Source organism: Mauremys mutica, chromosome 1, assembly GCF_020497125.1.
Source record: "Mauremys mutica isolate MM-2020 ecotype Southern chromosome 1, ASM2049712v1, whole genome shotgun sequence".
In the NCBI taxonomy this organism is placed as follows: Eukaryota; Metazoa; Chordata; order Testudines; family Geoemydidae; genus Mauremys; species Mauremys mutica.
This window is the reverse complement of record NC_059072.1, coordinates 302,800,815-302,825,716: the sequence shown is the minus strand read 5'-3', so window position 1 is coordinate 302,825,716 and position 24,902 is coordinate 302,800,815. Positions and strand designations below refer to the sequence as shown.

General features: G+C 43.2%; 1 protein-coding gene across 6 annotated transcripts in view; it reads left to right on the top strand.

The window, feature by feature from the left end:
* Window positions 1-24,902, top strand: part of ENOX1 (ecto-NOX disulfide-thiol exchanger 1) — a 495,678-nt gene that overhangs the window by 280,602 nt on the left and 190,174 nt on the right. For all 6 annotated transcript variants that reach the window (XM_045012813.1, XM_045012820.1, XM_045012827.1 and 3 more), the window contains 2 exons: window positions 18,864-19,004; window positions 19,480-19,617. In XM_045012813.1, coding sequence (XP_044868748.1) covers window positions 18,995-19,004; window positions 19,480-19,617 — 148 coding nt within the window. In that variant the 5' untranslated portion in view covers window positions 18,864-18,994. The remainder of the gene's footprint in view (window positions 1-18,863; window positions 19,005-19,479; window positions 19,618-24,902) is intronic.

Below are 24,902 nucleotides of genomic sequence, written 5' to 3'. Positions count from 1 at the left end.
GATTCCAGGTTTTTCTGGTTGTATCGTGAAGACTGGAAATACTGGATTACAGGAAAGGAAATAAATAATTTGTGTTATTATTACAAAACATTTATACAGTGCAGCAAATTTATATTGTACTTTACTAAAATAGAGACAGACACACTTCCTGCCCTGAAGAACTTACATCTCAGATAAGACAAACAAACACTCAAGACAGGGAAAGGAAGAGGATTATCAGCGAAGGGAAGGAGGGTAGATTGCTTGAAGGGAAGGGGGGTGTTGTTATCACTGTTGTCTATATTACAATAGTGTCTAAAGCTTCCAAATGAGACTGAGGACCTGTTGTGCCGGGTGCTGTACAGACACATTGTACACACTTCCCCAACAAGTCTAACTAGTTGAGACAGACAAAGGACAGAAGAGAAGACAGAGACACACAGAGGCGAAGTAACTTGCTCAGGTTTGGACAGCAGATCTGTGCTAGAGCTGTGATCAGACTCCTTATCCAATGTGCTATCTGGTGGAGCTATTTGGATGAGAGAGGGGTGTGTGGCAGGGAGAGTGCCTCAGATGTGAACTCAGGAAGCCATGAGTGTACAAAAAAAGAAAACTGGAAAAATAAGTTGAGAGGGACGGGAGGCAGGCAGGGAAGGGGTGAGATGGGGAGTAGGGAATATAAAATTGGTGAAATTATGTAAGTCCTTGTAGGTGAAGACAAGGATCCTGAATGAGATGTGACAAGAGTCAATGGATGGATTCACAGAAGGGGTGGCATAGCTGAGTGGAAGAGACTCAGAGCTTTTCTTTTAATGGGTTTTATCACTAGAAACCTTGACTTTAAAAACATCTCCCAGTATCTCTCTTAGCAGGCATTGTACAGAGAATACGTGATGCTGTCACATAAAGTTTGCATTGCTATGAGTCTGGGGTGGCTGCACTGGCTCAGTGACAAAGGCACAAATGAGTTATGCAGATTGTCCCAAATTAGAACCAAAATAATATCACATGAAACCGCCATGTACTTCTGTGTATGCCACAGATTTTATAGAAAAAAAAGGATTTTAGAAATTTTAAAAGAATTTGATTGGCATTTTTTAATTCAAACCCCTCTGTCTGTAAAGCCAGGATGCCTTAGATCTAGGCGTTCAATTATACAGGACTTGGAGGCAGAGAGAAATGATAATGAATATATTTTAGAAATCCCTAAAAATTACTTAAATTAGCTTCTCCATACATTACGTTGCTATGTGAAGTTCAGCTATCTCCTCATCTTCCAGAGCTAGAAGCAAATGCTGTATGTTCACAGCTGGAATCTCACCATTTCAATGATGTTAAAACTCCTGTTTCTAGCCCTGATGGGTTGTGAGATACTGGATTATAAATTTGTTACAGGTGCAGGAGTGACTATGGGCAGTTACACATCAGTCCAGTTTAATTTTTTAGGTGTTGAGTGTGTGAGGATTTCTCACTGCATCGAGATGGGAATGGCAGAAACGTTCTGTGGTAGGTCACATTTTTAAAAAAACGGAGTCTGAAGCTTTTTTTAAATAGCTGTGGTAAGAATGGATTAATGGACAGAATGTGGTAAGGTGAGCAAAGGCACATGATAAATGCAATTTATTATATCGGGATCCCCACAACTATATATATATAGAGAGAGAGAGAGAGAGAAAATATCTTATGTTTTTTGTATTATATGGCATTGGTGAAGAGTCTAAACTCAGCTTATCAGTATAATTCAGTCTTCCAAAGGAAGCGGTGAAAGCCCTGTTGCTTGAGACATCCCAAGCCAGACTGGAAATGTACTGGGCTATAGGGAACATTGCCCTAGTTCATCCCCTCCAGCAGAAAGCCCTGTGAGAAGAGGCTGTGGTGAGGAAATCTCCACGAGGTTCCCTTCATAGAGATCCCGTCTCCCCCATGTTATCCTGCCAGGTCAGCGCAGGTGACGTCTTCCCAAAATCCTGGTAGATTCCCAAGAAGCCAGCGCAATCCATTTGGAGGCACTGGATCTCCAAACTGCTGGTACCACCACCACTGCTCCCACAGCAATGGAACCAGGCTACCTGGGCCTCCCCTTGAGCACTTTGTTCCCTTGATCACTTCTGCACCTTGCAGGCAGTGGTCTATGCAGGAAGGATAATACAGTCCTGGGCTGTATTTTTTTCTAACTAATTTCTATCAGGTTGTGGAGAGGTCTCCTCAGGGCCCAGAGGCGGGAGGAAGGTATCTTGATGGCAGCTGAGCCGCCTTTCCGTTTAAAAAAGGGAGACTTGCATCTGGAGGCTCCAGTCTTTGGGAGAACAAGCTGGCCAAGTGGCAGTGGACTAGACTAGATGACTTGCTAGGCCTTTTCTTCTTAATATTTCTATGGCTTTTATTATTTCTTAAGTTTCTTATACCTATTTTCTCACTTACCTTCTTATTTGAGAGTCAGAGTATTCATGTAAGAAAGAATTTTTTCCCCAGTATGCCTCTGGTACAGAAGCCTCCAGTCCTACACAATACAGTCATTTTGGTTACTATATTTTATTTCCCCGCTGTAAGACAGGTTGCTGTATGTGTTTCCTTTATTGTTCGAAATATTTATTTGAGGAATGTCATATTTGTAAAAAAGCATTTTGAGGACCTTGGATGAAAAGCAGCACTATATTTTTTAAAATATTATCATTATAATTTGATTAGAATATTTCAGAAGCCTCAAATATATATGTATTTACGTCTGTAAGGCTTAAAAAACTGCAATATGAAATGGCGAAATGGTATAATATGTTCTGTAAGCATTCTTTCTCTGAAATGGAAGGCAAGCAATTCGCAATTTGAAATCAGCTCCTAGACAAAGTGGAAAAACAGAGGCCATCAATGGCACTTTGTATTTGAGCAATATCCAAATTTGCTTTTATCATTAGTGCACTGCATTGCTAGCTTGCAAACTTGCTTTTTTCCAGATAATTTTAGTCCTGCATATGCTTTTGTTATCCCTAAGCTGGACTTCGATAATGTCTTGCTTATTGTGTCTCCCGAATCTGTTATTTGCAGACTTCAGTGTATTCAGGCTGCAGCTGCTAGGATTCTCACAAGAGAACAAGCACATTTGTAACCTGTTAAGACCTTACATTGGTTGCCTGTGAAGTTCTGGCTTTGATTAAAAAAATGTTGCTGAGTGACTTTTAAAACAACATTACAAAGGAACACCTATTTATCTCACAGATATTTGTTTTATTTTTACGTTCCTGAAATCTTCCCCTGTTCTACTTTCTGGAGAAAATCTGGCCTTTGTGTGTGCCAGATATTATCTTCCAAAACTGCTGAGCCAAAACATTTAGAAATGCAGCATCCTGAAGGAGCAATTCTTCCAGACGATGTGTTGTGTGAAAATTGGCTTTGCTAGATTTCAGAGTAAACTGAAAATATGTTGTGACTTTCTCTAAGATATCTCAGGTCCATTGACATAATTATGATTTGTTGTTTGACTGCAGTGCAATGACTACTTGTGTAAACGCTCATATGCAAGTATGCAAAAATATATATATACACAAACATACATTGTACATACAAGATGTATAGTGAAGTGTTGTAATATGATAACTTTCATTTTGTAGGTTTATAGGATTACATAATTTTCTAGTGGCCAAGTCTGGAGTAAATAATGGTATCATAATTCATCCTAAATGATTGAAAATCAAAAGAATAATTTAATTTCTCACCATTTTAATTCTATAAATATACCTCCAGTGTTCATCGTGTATATAAGTTCCTGTTTCCTGAAGACTTATATTCTTATACACCTGCCAGTTTCAATAACAGATTCTGTTGCACTCAACCTCAAAAAAGTTAATCTCCTTATTGGTTTATAGTTTGAAGACTGGATCTTCCACAATGGGCACAGTTTGTTCAATCAAACGTTGTAAGATCCAGATTTTGAGGTGCTCAGCATCCATAGCTGGAATTGAATTTTTAAAAGAGTTCAGCTCCTGGCTAGGTGCCTAAAGAAGGGCCAGATTTTCAAAAGTGCTCTGGCCACTCGTTTTGGGGGCCTCCTATGTTTCATATACCCAAGTGCGGAGGAAAAGTGGCAGCAGTTTTTTGGCACAGAAGGATATTGTTCATTTCATTTTAGGCATTTTCAAACCCTTTGAATTTCAGAGTGCAGCTGGGTTTTCAAACTATACAAAAATGCAAAAAGTCACCTTCACTTGAAATGCTACACTCATGAAATTAAGAGGAAGCCAGAATGGTACAGAAGTCATCTCAGAAATGTTTCTTCTGTATGCTGTAGGCAGGAAGGCTGGGATGACAGGGAGAGCGAAAATTCTGTCATGATGTTGGCTGCAGCTGCTAATGCTTTCTCTTTCTCCAAGTTCCTTCCTCCAAAGATGATCAAGTAGATATTTAACACATGTAGTGAGTGGTGTGGTCTAACTTTTTTTTTTTAAGCAAACTCCGCAGCTAGGGTTGCCAACTTTCTAATTGCAGAAACCCAAACATCTTGCCCCACCCCTATCCTGAGGCCTCGCCCCACTCCTTCTCTGAGGCCTGCCCCCTGTTCACTCCATCCCCCCTCCCTCCATTGCTTGCTCTCCCCCACCCTCACTCACTTGCTTATTTTCACCAGGCTGAGGCAGGGGGTTGGGATGCGGGAGGGGCTCTGGCTGGGGGTGCGGGCTCTGGAGTGGGGTAGGAGTCCCCAGATGGGGGTGTGGGATGGGGCTAAGTCCTGGGGCAGGGCATTGGGGTGCAGAAGGGGGTGCAGGCTCCGGGAGGGAGTTTGGGTGCAGGAGGGGGCTCAGGGCTGGGGAAGGAGGTTGGGGCATGGGAGCGGGAGAGGGTTTGGGGTGTGGGCTCCGGCCGGACAACACTTATCTCTGGTAGCTCCCAGAAGTGGCTGGCATGTCCCTCTGCCTTCTAAGCAAAGGGGTGGCCACGGGGCTCTGCTGCATGCTTCCCACAAACACAGGCACCACCACTGCAGCTCCCATTGGCTATGGTTCCCAGCCAATGAAGCTGCAGAGCTGGGGCTCGGGGCAGGGCAGCACGCGGAGCCCCCATGGCCATCTCTCTGCCTAGGAGTCGGACATGCCGGCTGCTTCTGGGAGCCGCATGGAGCCAGGTAGGGAGCCTGCCAGCCCCGCTGCACTGACAGCACTGCCAGCTGGACTTTTAACGGCCCAGTCAGCAGTGCTGACCAGAGCCACCGGTTGAAAACTGGACACCTGGCAACCCTATCTGCAGCTCTACTAATCTGTAAATAAAAGCAGCAGCAGAGGGAGACTGGCTGAAAGTGTGTGGTATGTTGAAAACATCCTGCCCTGTCTGGTAAATGGCCTGTATTTTTGCCTTACCAGGTGGTGCAGTGACCAATCTCATGTCTAATATCTTATGAATCACAGTGTGTGTAGTCTGTCAGTTCGACGATGACATTTTCATGCTCTCTCTTTTGGTGGATTCTGGAGTGACTCTGAAGTCCAAAGCATAACACGCATGCTCGTGAGCAGATTGGGCAGACAGTCATTGGTGAGCATCTTGGTAGCTATAGCAGTGGTATGAAGCTTTTCCCTTGCAGCTAACAATCGATTATTTCTGTCCTCTTCAAAGGTTTGGAATGCTGTGAGTGCTGTGTGTTGCCAGGCTGATCACTGATTTATTTAACGCAGCCTTCTCAAGATCATTCTTGGTTTTATTGCACCAAAATGTATTCTGTTCTTGATGCTGTCCCTGATGCTGTCCTTGTAGCACTTTCTGGGGTGGCCTTGATTCTGGTGTCCTTGTGCCAATTTTCCATAGAAAATTTTTCTGGGGAGTCAATATTCAGGCATCCTAATGATGTGTCCAATCCAGCATAGTTGGGCTTTTATTAGCATGGCCTCGATGCTTATGGCATTTGACTTTTGAAGAACCTCCAGGTTGGTGATTTTGTTCTGCCAACGGATCCCCATAATGGCATGCAGAGATCGCATATGGAAGGCCTCTTGCTATTTGATATGCCATTTGTATGGTGTCCAGGTCATGCAGCCGTAGAGGAGAGATACGAGCACAAAAACATTATAAAGTTTTATTTTTGTTGAGAGGGTTATGTCGTGGGATTTCAGGACTTTGTTATGTAACTTTCCTAATGACTGAGAAGCTTTTTGTATCCTGTTCGTGATCTCTTTGTCAAGAGATCCATCATGGGAGATGTTGCTGGCGAGATAGATAAAACTGTCAACTTGATTTAGTTGGATTCCACTAATGGATATGCTAGGGGATATGACACAGAACGGTGAAGATGATTGGTGCAACACCACAGTTTTCTCCAGGTTGATTGTGAGGCCAAACAATTGTGATACTTTAGCGAAGCGATGGACAATGCACTGGAGATCTCCCTCTGTACGTGCTAGGAGGGCACAATCACCCGCAAAGAGTGCTTCTCTTAGGCCTTGTCTACACTACAGGACTATTTCGAATCTACTTAAGTCGAATTTGTGGATTCGACCTTATGAAGTCGAATTTGTGTATCCATACTAAATACACAAATTCGAACTTCTGAGTCCACATTCACGGGGCCAGCGTCGACTTTGGAAGCGGTGCACTGTGGGAAGCTATCCCACAGTTCCCGCAGTCCCCGCTGCCCATTGGAATGCTGGGTAGAGCTCGCAATGCCTGCTGGGTGAAAAAATGTGTTGAGGGTGGTTTTGGGTAACTGTCATCATTGAACCGTCAATCACGCCCTCCCTCCATGAAAGCGCCGGCGGGAAATCTGTTCGCGCCCTTGTCTGGTCGGTTACAGCGCGGACGCCACATCACTGCGAGCATGGAGCCCGCTGCGATCATCGCTGCACTTATGGCCGTTGTCAACTCCTCGCACCTTATCGTCCACCTCTTCCACAGCCAGCTGATGAGAAATCGGGCGAGGAGGCTCCGGCAGCGCGGTGAGGAGAGTGGCGCAGGCCTCTCACAAAGCAGGGTACGCCGGGCAGTGGAGATCATGGTGGCAATGGGTCACGTTCATGGTGTGGAACGGCGATTCTGGGCCCGGGAAACAAGCACAGACTGGTGGGACCGCATAGTGCTGCAGGTCTGGGATGACACAGAGTGGCTGCGAAACTTCAGGATGCGTAAGGGCACTTTCCTTGAACTGTGTGACTTGCTGTCCCCTGCCCTGAAGCGCCAGGACACACGCATGCGAGCAGCCCTGAGTGTGCATAAGCGAGTGGCCATTGCTCTCTGGAAACTAGCAACGCCAGACAGCTACCGGTCAGTAGCGAACCACTTTGGCGTGGGCAAATCTACCGTGGGGATTGCTGTCATTCAAGTAGCCCACGCAATCGTTGAGCAACTGCTCTCAAAGGTAGTGACTCTCGGAAATGTCCAGGTCATCATAGATGGCTTCTCCGCGATGGGATTCCCAAACTGCGGTGGGGCTATGGATGGGACTCACATCCCTATCCTGGCACCAGCCCACCAGGCCAGCGAGTACATTAACCGAAAGGGCTACTTTTCAATGGTGCTGCAAGCTGTGGTGGACCATAGGGGACGTTTTACCAACATCAACGTCGGGTGGGCGGGCAAGGTTCATGACGCGCGTGTGTTCAGGAACTCTGGTCTGTTTAGACGACTCCAGGCAGGTACTTTCTTCCCGGACCACAAAATAACGGTTGGGGATGTGCAGATGCCTACAGTGATCCTCGGGGACCCGGCCTACCCGCTAATGCCCTGGCTCATGAAGCCTTATACAGGCGCCCTGGACAGTGCGAAGGAACTCTTCAACTACCGGCTGAGCAAGTGCAGAATGGTGGTGGAGTGTGCTTTCGGACGTCTCAAGGGGAGATGGCGGAGCTTACTGACTCGCTCGGACATCAGCGAAAAGAATATCCCAGTAGTTATTGCTGCTTGCTGTGTGCTCCACAATCTATGTGAGAGCAAGGGCGAGACCTTTTTGGCCGCTTGGGAGGTTGAGGCAAATCGCCTGGCTGCTGTTTACGATCAGCCAGACACCCGTGCCGAGAGAATATCCCAGCGGGAAGCGCTGTGCATCAGGGAGGCTTTGAAAGCGAGTTTCCTCGCAGAGCAGGGTAACCTGTGACTGTCTACTTGATTTTAAGAGAGCCTGATCATGGGCCTGTGTCTGTATGTGTCCAGTTAGATCTGAGCTCACAAACCCGGTTCTCCAAGTTTCCCCCACTTCCAAAGCACGTTTTAAAACTAATGAAACGTAACAGTACTTAATAATAAATCTTTCGTTGACTTTGCATTTCTGTTTCTTGGTTGAAACATGTAAGCATTCTGTGCTGGGTAAGGTGTGCACTGATGTACAGACCGCTTGTCCAAAACAGGACGGACAGCCTCCTGCTCCTACATAGGTCTGTGGGGTGGGGGACGGTTTACGGTGGTTCTGCATGTAGGGGGAGGGTTGCAGGAATGGGTGGGTTTGCAGGAAGGGGCAAGGGGTGCCGTCTTTGGATAGGGGTTTACATGACGGCTGTGGGCTGTGGGTTTGGGCGTTGGAAGGGGTGAGGGGTGTGGGGGAAGGGTGAGTATCTGCCCCTGGATGAGGGCTCTTTTTGGGGCTCAGGGCACCGGGGAGGATCGTGGCTACGGTCGAAGTGCATGTGAAGGGAAGCCTGCCTTTACATTCAGGGATGGCAGGCACCAGGATCCTGGACAAGCATACACATCAACGAAAGACCCGGGGCAGCATACACCACACAGACTGACCCTGGTGCCTAGTGACTGCAGTCTGTGTGTGCCCTGCAGTTGACCCTGCACCCAAGTCTGTACCATGGTACTGTGGGCTATGCACTGCAATTACAATCCCCCCCCCACACCCACAGAAAGTCTTCTGACACGAGAAACGTGACGGAAACAGTGAGTAACACCAAACCGCTGTTAATAATGTAGTACACAGTGGGGGGTTTAAACTTGGAGTTGGGACTGGTTGATGCTGTAAGGAAAGAACTTGTACAAATTTACAGCGCGAGAGGTGTCTCGAACATTAGCGGTCTGCTGCGGTGCAGGGACAGTTCTCACGGCCCCTACCGCCCCTCCTTCTTGTAACTTTGGGTGAGGGGGGGACAGGACTTCTTGGCGTTGGAGGGCGGTTGCAGATGCACTGCAGGGGGGCTCTCTCCTCTGCCTGCGGTCTTGCAGAACATCTACAAGGCGCCGGAGCGTGTCCGTTTGCTCCCTCATTAGACCAAGCAGCGTTTGAGTCGCCTGCTGGTCTTCCTGCCGCCACCTATCCTCCCGTTCCATGTGTGTGCGATGCTGCTGACACAGGGTGTCCCTCCACTGTCTCTGCTCTGCCGCCTCCGCTCTGGAGCAGGCCATCAGTTCCTGGAACATGTCGTCCCTAGTCTTTTTCTTTCGGCGTCTAATCTGAGCCAGCCTCTGCGAGGGGGATGCCGGGGCAGTCCGGGAAAGAGCCGAAGCTGTGTGATGCGAAAAAGTAGGTGATTTCCTTGAACACATACATGTTTGCCAACAGTAAACACAGTCTAGTCAGTTTCAGTTAACAAGACCAAAGAGGGAACCAAGTCTCAGGAGATCTCAGAACTAGTCCGAGATTTCGGAATACGCTCTCATTGGCGGAGCCATTGCACTGGACAGCGCACAAGCGAGGAGACAGCTGCATCCCTCTTGCACAAAGTCCTGGTAAGCCTTACAGTACATACTGCTTATCAGTTAGTGGTTAGCTGTGCTCTCCTGCTAAAGGAAATGTGCAAAGCAGAAAGGATGAGCCTTTTGCAGCCCCTCCCGCCAGTGCACGGGAACGATCAATGGATGCTTGTTCTCTGTGGCCTCTCGCACGTGGCTGTTAGTCGAGGGTCATTGTTATGCAACCTAATTGTAAACCATTAACAATAGTAACACTACACTAATTGCCCTACTTAGATGCAGTATTTGCAGAACGAGATCACCCTGAGGCGGGTCACTCGTGCCCAGAAAGACAGGATGTTACGGGACGCACTGCACAGACCAGGACCATATGCAGCAATGCTAGTCGAGGCAATGGTTCCACTCTATATTCGGATGTCCTGGCGTGGAAGAGTCTGCTTCCACGGAGCGCCCAACAAGGCACCTCTTCCGACGAACCTCATGCGGAGGCTTTGCGAGGAACTGAGTGACACCTTCGTGGAAATGTCGCTAGAGGATTATTTTTCTATCCCCATTTGTGTGGACCTTCTCTTTATATAGTTTAATATTTAGAATTTTGTAAATACAGTTTCTATTTTTTCTATAACAATGTTACAAAAAATAAATGTTTATACGTGTGTAGCACTTACCGCCTGATCCTTCCCCTGATTCTGAGTCCAGGTTAACGGCAGGGGAGGGTTGGTAGGGGATCTCTGTGAGGGTGATGAAGAGATCCTGGCTGTCAGGGAAAGCGGGAGTGTGTTCGCTGTCACCTGCGCCGTCCTCAAAAGACCCTTCCTCAGCTTCCCCATCGGCGAACATCGAGGAGGAACTGTCCCGGTACACTATTCCGTCCTCGGAGTCCACCGTCACTGGTGGGACAGTGGTGGCAGACCCACCTAGAATGGCATGCAGTGCCTCGTAGAAGCGGCATGTCTGGGGCTGTGCTCCCGAGCGTCCGTTTGCCGCTCTGACTTTTTGATACCCTTGTCTTAGGTCCTTGACTTTCACGCGGCACTGCATCGCATCCCGGCTGTATCCTTTCTCTTTCATGGCTTTCGAGACCTTCTCGAAGGTCTTCGCATTCCGCTTGCTGGAGCGCAGCTCCGAGAGCACAGACTCCTCGCCCCACACAGCGATCAGATCCATGACTTCCCTGTCAGTCCATGCTGGGGACCTCTTTCTATTCTGGGATTGCCCGGACTCCTCTGCTGGAGAGCTCTGCATCGTGGCAGGTGCTGCGGAGCTCGCCCCGATGTGCAACCAGAACGTCAGATTCAAAGTGCCCAGACAGGAAAATGAATTCAAATTTTCGCGGGTCATTTCCTGTGTGGCTGGGCAGAGAATCCAAGCTCGGACTGCTGTCCAGAGCGTCAACAGAGTGGTGCAGTGTGGGATAGGTCCCGGAGCTACTAAGTTCGATTTGCATCCACACCTAGCCTAATTCGAGCTAGCCATGTCGAATTTAGCGTTACTCCACCTGCCGGGGTGGAGTACCAAATTCGAACTAAAGAGCCCTCTAGTTCGAATTAAATGGCTTCCTGGTGTGGACGGTTGAGCGGTTAGTTCGAATTAACGCTGATAAATTCGAATTAAAGTCCTAGTGTAGACCAGGCCTTAGTAATAGTTCTGTTACTTCTGTTTTTGCTTTAAGCCTGGTAAGATTGAAGACTGAGCCATCATTTCTGTATCTGATGTATATGCCTCTGTTGAGCCCATCTGTAGCATGGTTGAGAAGTTGGGTGAAGAAGAGCTTGAACAGTACAGGGAGAAGGACACAGCCTTGTTTGACTCCATTTGAAATGGGAAAGGAATCAGTGAGATCTCCTCCATTAAAAAGTACCTGACTTTGCATCTGCCAATGAAATAAATGAATGATCTTTACCAGTTTTGGTTGGCAACCAAGTTTGCCGAGGATCATCCATAATCTTTCTCTATTAACTATATCAAATGCTTATGACAGATAGATGAAAACACTGAACAGATTCATGTTTTGTTCGATACATTTTTCTTGTATTTACCTGATACTGAAAATCATGTCTATGGTGCTATGACCAGGTCTGAATCCACACTGAGTCTTGGGTAGATTGGCTTCTGAGACAGATGAAATCAGTCAGTTCAGGAGGACACGAGCAAAAATTTTCCCAGCGACAGATAAGAGAGAGATCCCACGGTAGTTAACATAGACCATTTTGCTGCCTTTATTTTTAAATTGTGGCATCTTTGAAGTCTTGTGGCATTTCCTCACTGTCCCAGATGTCAGTAAGGATCTTCTGGAGTGTTATCACTTTTGGACCCACAGGTTTATATATTTCTGCCAGTATTCTATCTCTGCCTGAGGACTTTCCTGAGCTCAACAAACTGATTGTCTTTTCTATTTCTTCAAGTGAGGGTGTTGAGTCAAGGTGGTGCTGAATAGGCTTTTGAGGTATCAAACTAATAACACTTGTTTCAGTTGAAGATGGGCTGTTCAGTAGTTGGCTGAAATGTTCAAACCATCTCTATTCCATGCCATGTTTATCTTTGATGACTGTCCTGCCATCAGCCATCATGAGCGAATCTGTGCCCACCTTTGAACATCCATAGACTAGCTTCAAGGAATCAAAGAACTTCTTTGTTTCATTTGTTTCTGCATACATTTGAGTGTCTTCTGCTACCTTCTCCCACCATTTATCTTGTATCAAGCATAGTTGTCTTTGTGCCTTGCTTTGCAGGTGTTTAAATCTGTCTCTTTTTGAGGACTGAATATAATTTTGCCAGATTTGGAAAGCCTCATTTTTTTCTTTCAAAAGTACTATGATTTCCTCATCATTTTCATCAAACCTGACACGGTGAGCCCTTTTCTTCCATCCAAAGATGTCAGTTGCAGTTTTTTGTACTGTCTCTCTAAATTCCTCCCATGTGACAGAGTTATCATGAAGGTTGGTTTCTAGTGCACTTTGTAGCTTGACTCGATATGATGCATAATTTAGTTTAACGATATCAGGGGATGTCTTGATTGTTTTGGGGCATTTCAACATGTGGGTACAATGTGTAGATTCAGTAGTGACCTAAAAAGAACAGGAGTACTTGTGGCACCTTAAAGACTAACAAATTTATTTTAGCATGAGCTTTCGTGAGATACAGCTCACTTCTTTGGATGCATAGAATGGAACACAGACAGGAGATATTTATACATACAGAGAACATGAAAAGGTGGAAGTATGCATAACAACAGGAAAAATCTAATCAATTGAGATGAGCTACCATCAGCAGGAGGAAAAAAAACTTTTTGAAGTGATAATTAAGATGGCCCATAGAAGGTGTGAGGAGAACTTAACATAGGGAAATAGATTCAATTAGTGCTCCACGCGCATGCCTGGGGCAGCAAGCCATGGGGGGCGCCCTGCCGGTCCCTGCAATGGCGGCAGTCAGGCAGCCTTCGGCGGCGCACCTGCGGGAGGTCTGCCGGTCCCACGGATTCGGCGGCAATTCGGCGGTGGGTACGCCGAATCCGCGAGACCGGCAGACCTCCCGCAGGCATGCCACCAAATCCGCGGGACCAGGGAGCTCCCACAGGCATGCCGCCGAAGGCAGCCTGCCTGCCGTGCTTGGGGCAGCCAAAAAGCTAGAGCCGCCCCTGGCTGCGGTAAGCTGGCCAGATTTAATATGGGCAGGCAATGTTTGAGGCACCTTTTCTAGCCCCTTCCCTTTCAAATGGAGAGCAGTGCAATCCTAAAAAGGGATGCTTTGTCGCCTGGGATGTTGCCGAGCTTCCTGCTGCTCTTGGGTCATGGATGGGTGACCAATGTCCCAGGCTGCCTGCATGCAGGCTTGTGGCTACAACTGCCAGTAATCATCATCACCTGTCACTTTGGCACTCCCCCATTGCCACAGGACTTTTGAAGAGAGATGTGCGTGAATGACGTGTGTGTGAAGTTGATTAAAGAGTCGTTGCACTGGGACAGTCCCATTCTCTCGGCTGCTGAAGCGTGGCCCAGTGGCACAAAGGTTGTTACAACTGGAGTCTCCTTTAGCTGCAGTGGATAGCCATGACTCCTTTAGTGCCCCTTCATGCCTTTCGCCTTCCACAATACATCGCTGCACTGCTTTTCAAACCGTTGGACCAATATGTGGTCTCTTTCGCCTTGGCTACCATAACAGTCTTCATATGCTTGGGAGGGCAATCCCTAAATCACCGTCAGTTTCCACACTTCCGCTTACCCTCATGCGGTTTAGCCCACCTGCCGAGGTGGCTTACTGGGATGTAGCCGCTGTCTCATACTTACAGCTACTTGGAGCCACACGTGAGAGCTGGGTGTACAGTGAGGACCAGAGAGGAAAAGAACCACTCAAGGAGTCTGGCAGTTCGGATCACTCAAAGGTACTACCTCTCCCATACACCCCATACACCCCTCTGAATCACAGTGGATGGAAACAAATGCTATAGACCTTTGGAGAGGTTGGAAATCCAGCTAGATCTGGTGGCTCATGAGATATCAAATCTTAAAAAGAATCACATCATTCTGTCCACCCTCATGCCTTTTAATCCCACCTGATTATAGTGGCCACTGTCTTTAGGACTCTTAATCAGCATCAGCAATGTTTATTATCTGAAAGCTTGTAATCCTCATTTTCAAAAAGCTGATATCATCAATCCCCAACTTGAGGCATGTAGTGATCACAGAAATTACAGAGTCATAGAGGGACTTGCCCGAAGTCACACAGGAGGTCAGCCGCAGAGGGTGGAATAGAACCGTCTCTTGACTCCCCAGTCCAATCCTCACTGCCTCTGAAATTGCTGGCATCTTTGGCTGACCATTTTACCTGGGCATTCTGCTAGCAGTTTTGACAGTAGGGAGTTTAATTTGCTTTGTCATATTGCAATTCAATTGTCTGGGGTGTTATGGATATCTAAAGGGTACGGTTTTAACTTAGCAATCTGCTGTGTTATTGAATTAGTTTTATGTTGTGTTAATCTCTTTGTCTCATGGCATTCATTGCCTGTGATAATTGATGCACAATATATAACCAAGTTCTGTATTCACTTGGGTAACTGCATTTAATTGCCTGGTATAAAATATGCGTACTAAATACAATCTGCTATGACTGAGAAGCTCTCATTGGTATGGACTTGTCGGCGCTTTATCTTCCTGACAGCCTGTCTGAGGAAAGTCTAAAAGTCTCCCACAGCCCACCATGTAAGGATGAAGAATGGATACTTGCTCTGTGACTACGAAAAGAGAGATTGCCATAACTGTTCTGTGATCATTTCCAAGTTCTGTTTGTGTTTACTGCATTGGGCATTAAAACTGCATTAACTGGAAGCTCCATAAAAATAAAAATAAAAAATATACAGAATATACAATGTTCTCCTCTATATTATTTTTGGGACTAGATTCAGCTCACTAGAGATACTCACCTGACTAAAGTGTCTCATGTGCATGAGTGTTTGCAGAACCAGAACATTTATTTTGTATGCCTTCATGTTACTAATATTTAAAGGAGCATACATTGATTTAAAATCATGGGCCAGCTCCTCTGCTGGGGGAAATCAGCCTAGCTCCCCAGGAACTCAATGGAACTATGCCAGTTTACACCAGGTGAGGATCTGTCCCCATACAGTCTTAAACAAATTTCCCTCCCTATCTTATGAGTAACACCTTTAATTATTAAAAGGGGGAGAATTTTTAAAATTGAATGCAGTTTTCATCCTTTATATCTGTTTGCTTGTTGCATTGCATACAGTGTGGACAGTGAAAACAAAATAATCAGCTTCACTTTTGTTTCTGGTTTATATGACTTTTTAGCGCTGGTGCAGAACATTTCTGCAGTGTTCAGGTGGCAAAAACTGCAGGGAAATATTTAAAGCCACACAAAACTTTTTATTAAAAAAATCAAACTTTTATTTTACTATTTTGATTTGTAAAACTATTTTTTTTTTACAAAACCTAAATGTTGAGACTAAACTGACTGTTGAGCATCTCTGTAAGATTATTTCATGCAATGTCATTTTGCATAATGTTAATACAATGCAAGAACTTTTCTCTCCTAAAGATTCTGTATTGAGAAAGAAGGACAGATCAATATCTTGTATTGTACTAGCACTGTTCTCAATGCTATAGCTACAGTTTTGTCAATGCTATCATCATATATCAATTTTTGGGTGGAGTTTCTTTAAGGATTTTTAGAATTAGTAGATTCTAACTCCAGAGTCCAGTCCTGTGCTGCTTTTTTGCACCTGTCACCAATTTTATGTACATCGTTTTGCAGAATGTTCAACAAGGAGCTTAGGTGCACAGATTGTAGCTTTGTTTCGCTGACAAAATAGTCTGCAGCAACTCTTGGTTAGAGGGGATCAGTTCAGCTCCAGGCTTTGGCTCACCTTGTGACTTTTTGACATTCACCCCACCCTACGGCTATTTTCTTCTTCTTCTTAGCATACGTGCAACGTGCCTCAGGTGGCACGTGATCAGGATTCATCACCGAATTTGGGCCGCTGGTTGGATCATTAGCTTCCCTGGCCCGGATACTGACAGGGAGCATGACATGAATGCCCAGCTGGTCAGGGAGAAAGCAAAGAAGCCCAAAGCGACCTTGGAGAATCCATGGGCACTTTACAACCAGGAGCTCCCCAGATTCATGACCAGAGCTAGTGACACTGTTCAATAAATGAATCATGAGTATTTTTATGAGTTAACACAATGAATTTCCTTTGCTGTTATTTGTGCAGTGATATTATTCATTTTCTGCAAGTATTTGGACAACTCACGGTTTAGTCAAGAAAATGTTCATAAACCCCCAAAGTTTCTGGCGTTTTAGCATGAGTGGGGATTTACCACTCATCGTTGTCCTGTCACTCATCATTCTACTGTCACTCATCATTCTCCTGTTTAAAATTTCTCTTATCCAGTCAAGAAGCAGAAGCAATACCAAATGATTTAGCTGGCCAGCAGTGCATCCCAATAACACATGGTAAAAAACACTGTCAAAACAAGTAGTTTGCACCCTGCCAATACGCTGAAATTTGTTTACTTAAAATGTTAAGCATTTGTTTGTGAATAGTAACATGTAGAAATCAGGATTTAATTGTGAATGATTCATAAAGAGGAAAAAGGATGTACTGAATGTCAGATAACTTAACAGCAAATAATTCGACCAGCTCTAACCTTGAAATCGATCTTAATGGCTCAAAATTTGTAGTCTGAGGCAGATGAAGGAGCTAAATATGGATTTAAGGAGCTGCAGTTTAGGCACCCACTTTTAAACATCTCAGTATGTAGCTTTCTTGATGTAAGTCACCCTCTGTTCAGAGAATCCTGTGACCTCTGGCCAGTGTTTTTGGTAAGTAGTGATTGTACTTAAAACGTCAGTTTTATCATAGCACAATAAAGAAATGACATAGCAAAGTCAAATACTGAAATACGATAAATATTGAGGTTTAAGTAGACCCAATGTGCAGGGGCGGTTCCAGGCACCAGCGCTCCAAGCACGTGTCTGGTGCGGCAAGCTGCGGGGGGCGCTCTGCCGATCACCGTTAGGGCGGCAGGCAGGGTGCCTTCAGCGGCATGCCTGCGGAGAGTCCGCTGGTCCCGCGGCTTCGGTGGACCTCCCGCAGGCGGACCCTCCGTGCTTGGGGCGGCAAAATGTCTAGAGCCGCCCCTGCCAGTGTGTCCCAGAACAAAATATGTTTTAACTTAGTAAAAGTGGCCATTTGTAAGTTACAACATATTATAAATGTACAAAGTTAACTGATTACATTAAGCGATTTTTTTTTCTCTTGTGTGGCTTTTAAGCTGATCACCTTTATATGACATGAGTTGTAATCAGAGCTCCATGCCTCTGCATTACCTATGGAAGGGATGCTATTTGTAGAACCATGTTCACCCTTCTGGCTTATATTATAGTCACATAATATTTGCAGATAAGTGTGGGAAGAATTAAGCTAAAATCTTCATTCTAAAGATGAAATATTGAGATTTACAAACTGGAAACAACACGCTTAACGTCTATTAAGTAATTTTCATAAAGAAAATTGAATGTGTATGATCTGAACTTCAAACTATCTACCAAAAAGGCGCCTAAAATTTTTTATTCAAACCCACATTTACACTTATGTATGTTTAGTTGTTTACATAAACTTTTTGTCTATGCAATTAGCCGTTAGCACAAGCAAATGTGAGGTTTGCACATTCAAATTCTCTATATGCGTTTTTGGATTCTCTTTTGAAAATCTTATCCTTAAAGCCTCTTTTTGCTTCCAGTGAAATTAATTCCAAAACTTCAGCTGACTTCCGTGATGAAAACCTGGGGTCTTAAGGTTTGAACCAGCCAAGCACAATTAAATCAATGGGAATTTTTCCATTGACTTCAGTGAGCTTTGGATCAAGCCCTTAGTGCTCTTACACAGCAGTGAGGCAATCATGACAGCCTGTAAAGGCGCCAAAAACTCCACTGCAGTCTGTTACATAAGTAATGCATAAAAGACCTAAAATGGGCTTAGCTATGTGCTTATCTCAAGCAAAATAAATATTCGCTCGCTCTACTGTAAGAATTTGAAGGTGTTGTTATAATCAAAGTTGTCACCTCTCAGTTTGGTTTCATGCTTTATTTTCCTTTTCTTCAAATCCTTTTAACTTTCAGAAATACGCAGACACAATGAGAGTCACAGACAAAAGAATTACCTTTATGTAAAATTCATGTTGCAACAGAAACCTTACCAAAGCAAAGGCATTTCAAATGGAGGCTGATGCACCCCCTTTGCTTCATTGGTGTCACTTTGTAGGCTCAGGATATTGTGTTTGTTAAAGAAAGTACCGGTATGTCGTCTTTAACATAGCAAGCCCTTCCCGGTTTGTGTTCCACTCTTAAAGTTACTCCTTCGTCTGGAAACATATTTAACAGGCAACTGTTTCCTCGAAACTCACAACATCAATTAATTTTTAACTTTTTAAAAAATTCATATGCAGCCCAAGTATGTCCTTTCAATTGATGTTGGCATGCTGAGGTGGCTGTGCGGGTACTGATAAAACCTAATTTGTGAAGGCTTTTCAGCCAGAGGCAAGACACCTGATAGGTTCATACATGGGCACCATTTATTCAGTAAGCAAGAATGCAGGTTGGCTGAAACTCCTTCACTAACACTTGATGAAGGTGTACAACTGAACTGGATTTGGAGATCCAACTGTGAGTAGGTAGGAGCTTCATATAGATTTCAGTCAGGGCATGCTGTTTTGAAATTAGACTTTAAAGTCAGCATTTAATATCTAATTACTTGTGTTTTCTTGCAGCGCTTAATGAACTGTGTGTGGACTCTGCATTCAATGACAGGCAAATTCTCCCATCGCAAGATGTTATTAATACAGTAGTGGATACGTTCCTACCTGAAGTCAGTCAGCGACAAAAGGAACCAGTTTAAACGATGGCTGCAGGTAAACATCTGCACTATGCAGTGGCCACCAAAAATATTGTTGCTAAAATGATTAGTGATAATTACCTTTTGTTTTCAAATGGAACTTAATAATCTTTTTCCTAAGACAAGTCAAACTGGTGTGACCTCTTTTTATACGGTTGCCTAAATAATGTCACAATTTCTTTAATAAACTAAGTTTAATGAGAAATGTGTCCCTTCTTTGAATATGTGGAAATCTCATGATGTGTATTTCCACAGAAACATTTGTCATTGATTTGGTAGTCTTAAATTATAAGATCTTTTGAGCAGGACTGTATCTTCTCTCACTTCTATATAGCACCTAACAATTTTACGTGTGCTCCAAAAAGTTGTATCATAATAATAAACAAAATTAATTGTTTTCAGTGAGATTTATTTATGTCTCAAACACCATTTTCTGTTAAAAATTGTGGCATATTGACTTTTAAACTCAGAATTTGTCTCTTTTGCCACAGCTGCCGATGGTTTGGGAAGTACAACTATAGATACCACACAACTTAATATGTCAGTCACTGATCCAACAGCTTGGGCTACTGCTATGAATAACCTCGGGATGGTTCCAGTAGGATTAGCTGGACAACAGCTTGTGACGGGTAAGATTTCTGTTAGAGATTTGTTGCAGATGTCTCTGGATTTTTTTCAATCTTTTTATAAACATCTGGAATCATTGCTGAAGACAGGTGTATTTTTATAGTCTCAGTACAGTGTTTGTAGGTGCACAACTTCTATGATTAATATTGCATACTATTTATTAGTCTCTTTGTATAATGGGTATGTAATCCATACCATGTTTTAACCTATTGGAATAGCCAAAATCTTTGGGGAAATTAGAATTCTAAACCATTGACCTCCAGGCTCTATGCTGGGTCTAGGTTAGGGATGGGATCAAGAGATGTACTTAGTCTTTGAGAGAGAGCTGATTTTCCTTCCCAGTAGCTTTCCTCGAGGTTTTGCCAAGGAATAGCATGGGCAGCAGTTGCAACCTCTTGACTGGAGGAAAATGGTTGTGCTGACAAAAGAAAGTGCAGCTATAAATAGATTCAGAAAAAAACTGCGAATCACATGCAATTCATATCCACTGGTAGCATTAGCTAACTGAAAAAGAGAAGCAATCCCTTCTTTCTTCTAATTTTTTTTGAACACCATAATTAATTTTCAAGGGCTATTATTCTTTGACTTTGTCATTTCATTTACAGCTTGCTAGAGCTCTGTAGTCAATCACTTAATCTTTCTAGCAATAATAAAAATATTATTTTGCCCATTACAAACATTGAAGGTTGAGTCCTGCTCCCATTGAAATCAGTTGATTTCAGTAGGAGAGGAATTGGGTCAAAGTGAATTAAGCTTCACAACACTCCTGTGAGGTACATACAATGGGCCAGATCCACAGCTGATGTAAATCAGTTTAGTTCTCTGTAAGAAAGATAGGGTATAAAAACAACTTTAGGTAAGCAACTGCTTAACTGATTATTCGTACCATCTTGCTTAGGGTTCTTTTAATTCTGATTGCTTAACTAAAGAAAAGGACTCAAAAGATGAATTTAGTTTTATAGCATTTCATTAAATATCCTTATCAACAGGAATTAATAGCACAGAATATAAGAAGGCAAAAATGGTATTGGATTATGATTTGGCTAACATAAGCTAGGAAATTTGTCATTCTAACCATGTAGGTTTTCAGAATCAAATTATACAAAGACAATAGAAAATAACACTTTTACTCAATCACTATGTTGGGAAGATGATTTAAAAAAAAATTGGCTAAGGATACATCTATACTGCAAAAACAAACAAATACCCATGGCAGCAAGTCTCAGAGCCCGGGTCAATTGGCTCCAGGTTGCAGGGCTTGTGCTATGGGGCTGCGAAGAGCAGTATAGACGTTTCCACTTGGCATGGAGCCCAAGCCTGACAGCCCCCCACCCCCACCCCGACCTCCTCAGGGTTCAGAGCCAGAGCTCCAGCCCAAGTAGGGATGTTTACACTGCTCTTTGCAGCCCCATAGCATGAACCCTGAGTCAATTGAGACTTGCTGCTGCAAGTTTGTATGTTTGTTTGTTCTGCAGTGTGGTCAGGTGTCCTTCTAAATACACATTTTGGTTCTAGTTCCTTTTATTTACTGACTCTTTCAGCATAGACGTATTTCACTAACTCGATAGCACAAACATGTTTGATTGCAACCATTAGCCTTACTTCTTCACTTTATCACTTAATCTAAAAGAAACCAATGTGAACGCAGCCCTTTCTTTTCTAACAGGATTGCCCATGAGGTAAACCCTGTCATTGAAATTTACAATATTTTGCCCAGAGCTGTATCACTTTTAGGTGACCTCCCTTTTATACACATTTTGATTATAATAGTAGATTCCATCAAGTTCCCTATTTTACAACCCTGTCTGGCACATCATAGGAGATCAGTATTTGATATTAATTTAATGGTTATTTTTTTAATTCATTCACCGACAGAAAAAAGGGGGAAGTCTCTTTAGCTCCACTTGCTCTTTTAGAAAAGAAATGTCTTTGAAGAAATCCAGCCATTAGACCTTCGGTTTTTCTTCTCGTAGGCCTCCATTCTCTCTTTTCTAAACGGCCTTGATGCCTGGCAAATCTTAAACTATAATAACTCATAATTCTGGGGCCTTAGTTACTGCAACTATATCTGCCTCCCAGGGGGATTTGTGAAGTTAAATTTTTGGCTGTCCTTTCTGAAATTAGGCATTGAATGGAAATATGCCAATTTACACTAGCTGAGGATCTGGCCCAGAATTACCCATTTTAGAGATGGGTAAACTAAGACACAGAAAGGTTAGGTTACTAGTCTAGGATCACACAACCAGTCAGTCTGGAGCAGGAAATGTAGCTGATGTAGATCTTGGGCTGATTCCCAGTCCCCTGCTATAACCATTAGATACACTGTTTTCCCAACTATACAGCTGTACCTTGTCTTACATTTTTCATCCACTTGGTACATTGGTGTTCAGTTGTGCAGTAAACTAGAGAGTCACACACTTCATTGCTTATGTAGGCCGAACTGTACACCCAATGAGGGAGAGCAACATATTTAGCTGCTGCCTGTTATGCATAGGCAGTGGGTGGTGTGAAGATTTCTCTTCCCGTGGTACCAAATGAACATTCTGTGGGCCTGATTTTCCAGTGAAGGCTTTTCCAGTTTTCACCAAAAGCAAAAGCTTGTTGATGCCTAGAACAGTCTCTAAAAAAAATCTGAATTGATCAAATGTGTTGTTCAAAAGCTATTGTGTCGCAGACAGAAATGCCATTGAGTTGAGTATAGGGCTTTGCTTCGCTTGACCGATAAATATGTGCCCCCTAGAAACAAACTAACCCAGTGCTCTCTTGATGTGCTTTACTGAACTTTGACTTTATTATCTCCAAATCTGGAAATGATTTTGTGTCAGGGTGCCTTTGTCTGGTTCCATTGATCAATGTCTCGGTTGTATTTAATGTAGCAGGATTTGCACATTTCCTTTCGTGTTTCCCCCTTTCTCTCCACTTTTTTGTGCAAATTCTTCTCTCAGCAACACCTCTATAACCTCCCCATTGAGTCAACAGTTTGGCACAGATGGAATTGAATTTGACCCCGTTCGTATTATTTACATGTGTGAGGATCTGGAGGACTTTAGTTTATCACGCTGATTGCTGCTAGTTTATTTTTGGAACTATTTTTTACCACCTATATTAGAAGCACTGCTTGGATCAGTTAATATTTGTACAGCACTTTTAAAGTGTAAAGTGTGGCATAAGTGATAAGTATTAATTACTGGAGTGGAATATATCTCCTTATTTCCAGTGAGGAGTAGAAGAGTCCCCTTCTCTCATGCCTTTTGCTTTCCTATGAATAAAACTATGTACAGTAGAATCTCAGAGTTATGAACAGCAGAGTTACGAACTGACCAGTCAACTGCATACCTCATTTGGAACCAGAAGTATGTGATCAGGCAGCAGAGAATTAAAAAAAAAAAGCAAATACTGTACAGCACAGTATTGTGTTAAATGTAAACTACTAAAAAAATAAAGGGAAAGTTTAAAAAAAGATTTGACGAGGTAAGGAAACTGTTTCCGTGCTTGTTCCGTTTAAATTAAGATGGTTAAAAGCAGCATTTTTCTTGTGCATAGTAACATTTCAAAGCTCTATTAAGTCAATGTTCTGTTGTAAAGTTTTGAAAGAACAACCATAACGTTTTGTTCAGATTTACAAACATTTCAGAGTTATGAACAGCCTCCATTCCCGAGGTGTTCATAACCCTGAGGTTCTACTGTGTTATGTATTTCCCAAAGTAAATAGGTGCTTTGACATTTCACTCACCCTCTCCCCATGATTTCACGAGTTTTGACATTTTTCACCATGACAAAACCATGATTTTCACAATACTTTGCCACGAACAGAATTATAGCTCTACTGGTTATGGCACATTTATCTGCACTGAACTACATTTTCCATCCATTGTTTTAGCCCAAGTACTTAAATGGTTCTTCACCCTTCCTGACTCTGGTGTTCATGATTTATGTTAATTCTCATGATACGTTAAACTTCTTCAGCATTTACACTTTGCTTTCAATAACCTCATCAACAGTATTTCTACAAAAGAAAAAAGAGGAGACCCCTATGGTATCCGAGCACTAACTTCTTTCTAGCTCTAAAAAGACCTTTTTCTGGCTGTTTTTATTTTCCTGCCCTGGTGCAGTAAATACCTTAGACTGAGTTTAGGTTGAGATTTATCTTGCATATGAAATGTTACCTAAGCTAGCACAGTCTGAAATTCTGACTACAGTACCAACTTGTGGTGTCCTGGTGCATCAACTTTGTCTACAATCCTTGAGTTTCCCCAAAAGATATTCAGGCACGGCTTTCCCTTCCTGAAGGCCATGCTGGCTGTTACTAAGCTTTAGAGTTTTCCCCTCCACTTTTCCTCCATTTGATCTGCTCAAACGTTTAAAGTTTTTTTTTGTCCCTTTCTTCAGCTGATGTTAATTTAGTTGCTCTGTAATATCCCAGAACGTGTGTCTTGTAATAGAATTATGCTGGCCACTTGGCAGCTTGCAGGACTCTCTCCAACTGAGAATTTGTAAAAATGACAGCTTAGGCTTCTGCAATATCTGGCCAATTTTTCTATAAAGCTCTGCGATGTGTGTTGTCTGGTCCTGGTGACTAATCAATTTTAAGCACTGCTAACCTTTTAATACCTGTTTAGATGTTATCTGTACACTATTTCATTCCTTATCTCCTAGTGCTGTAAAATTGGATTTTTGATCTGGGCAAATGTCAGAGCCTTTCATTTGTAAACATGGATTCTTGTGAATAAATGTATCACATCTCTTCTGTTTCTATACTCTTTGCTTCTACTTCTTGTTATTTGGAAGGTTCATCATTACTGGTTATATTTGGCTACTGCATTACATATAATTTAATGTATGTAAATTAATATAATGTAATGTATAAAGTATACAATAAATAGAGTGTAATAATGCATTTAATTTAATTGTTAAAGATTGATGCAGTATAGTTATCGTTCTAAGCCCCTCTCTTCAATAGGTTATAATTTTTCCAAAAAATTCCCTTTGGGGCTGAAATTTCTCATGCTTGGCCTTAGCCTAGAGGTGAAAATTTTCTGGCAAGGTTGGAGCAAATCTGTTAAATAGATTTGGTTGGAGCAAATCTGTTTGAATGATCCAAGCACTGAAATTGGTGTTTTCCAGCTCTGAGACTTTGAGAAATATTGTCAGTTTCTTCTTTCTGCTGCACCTTTTGTGAGATTTGAAGTCCTCCCCATTCACTTGATGGCAGTCACAGCAATGATTCTAGTACTCCACTGCCCACTATTTAATGTATTTTGAAAAAATGTTATTGATCACAGATCAT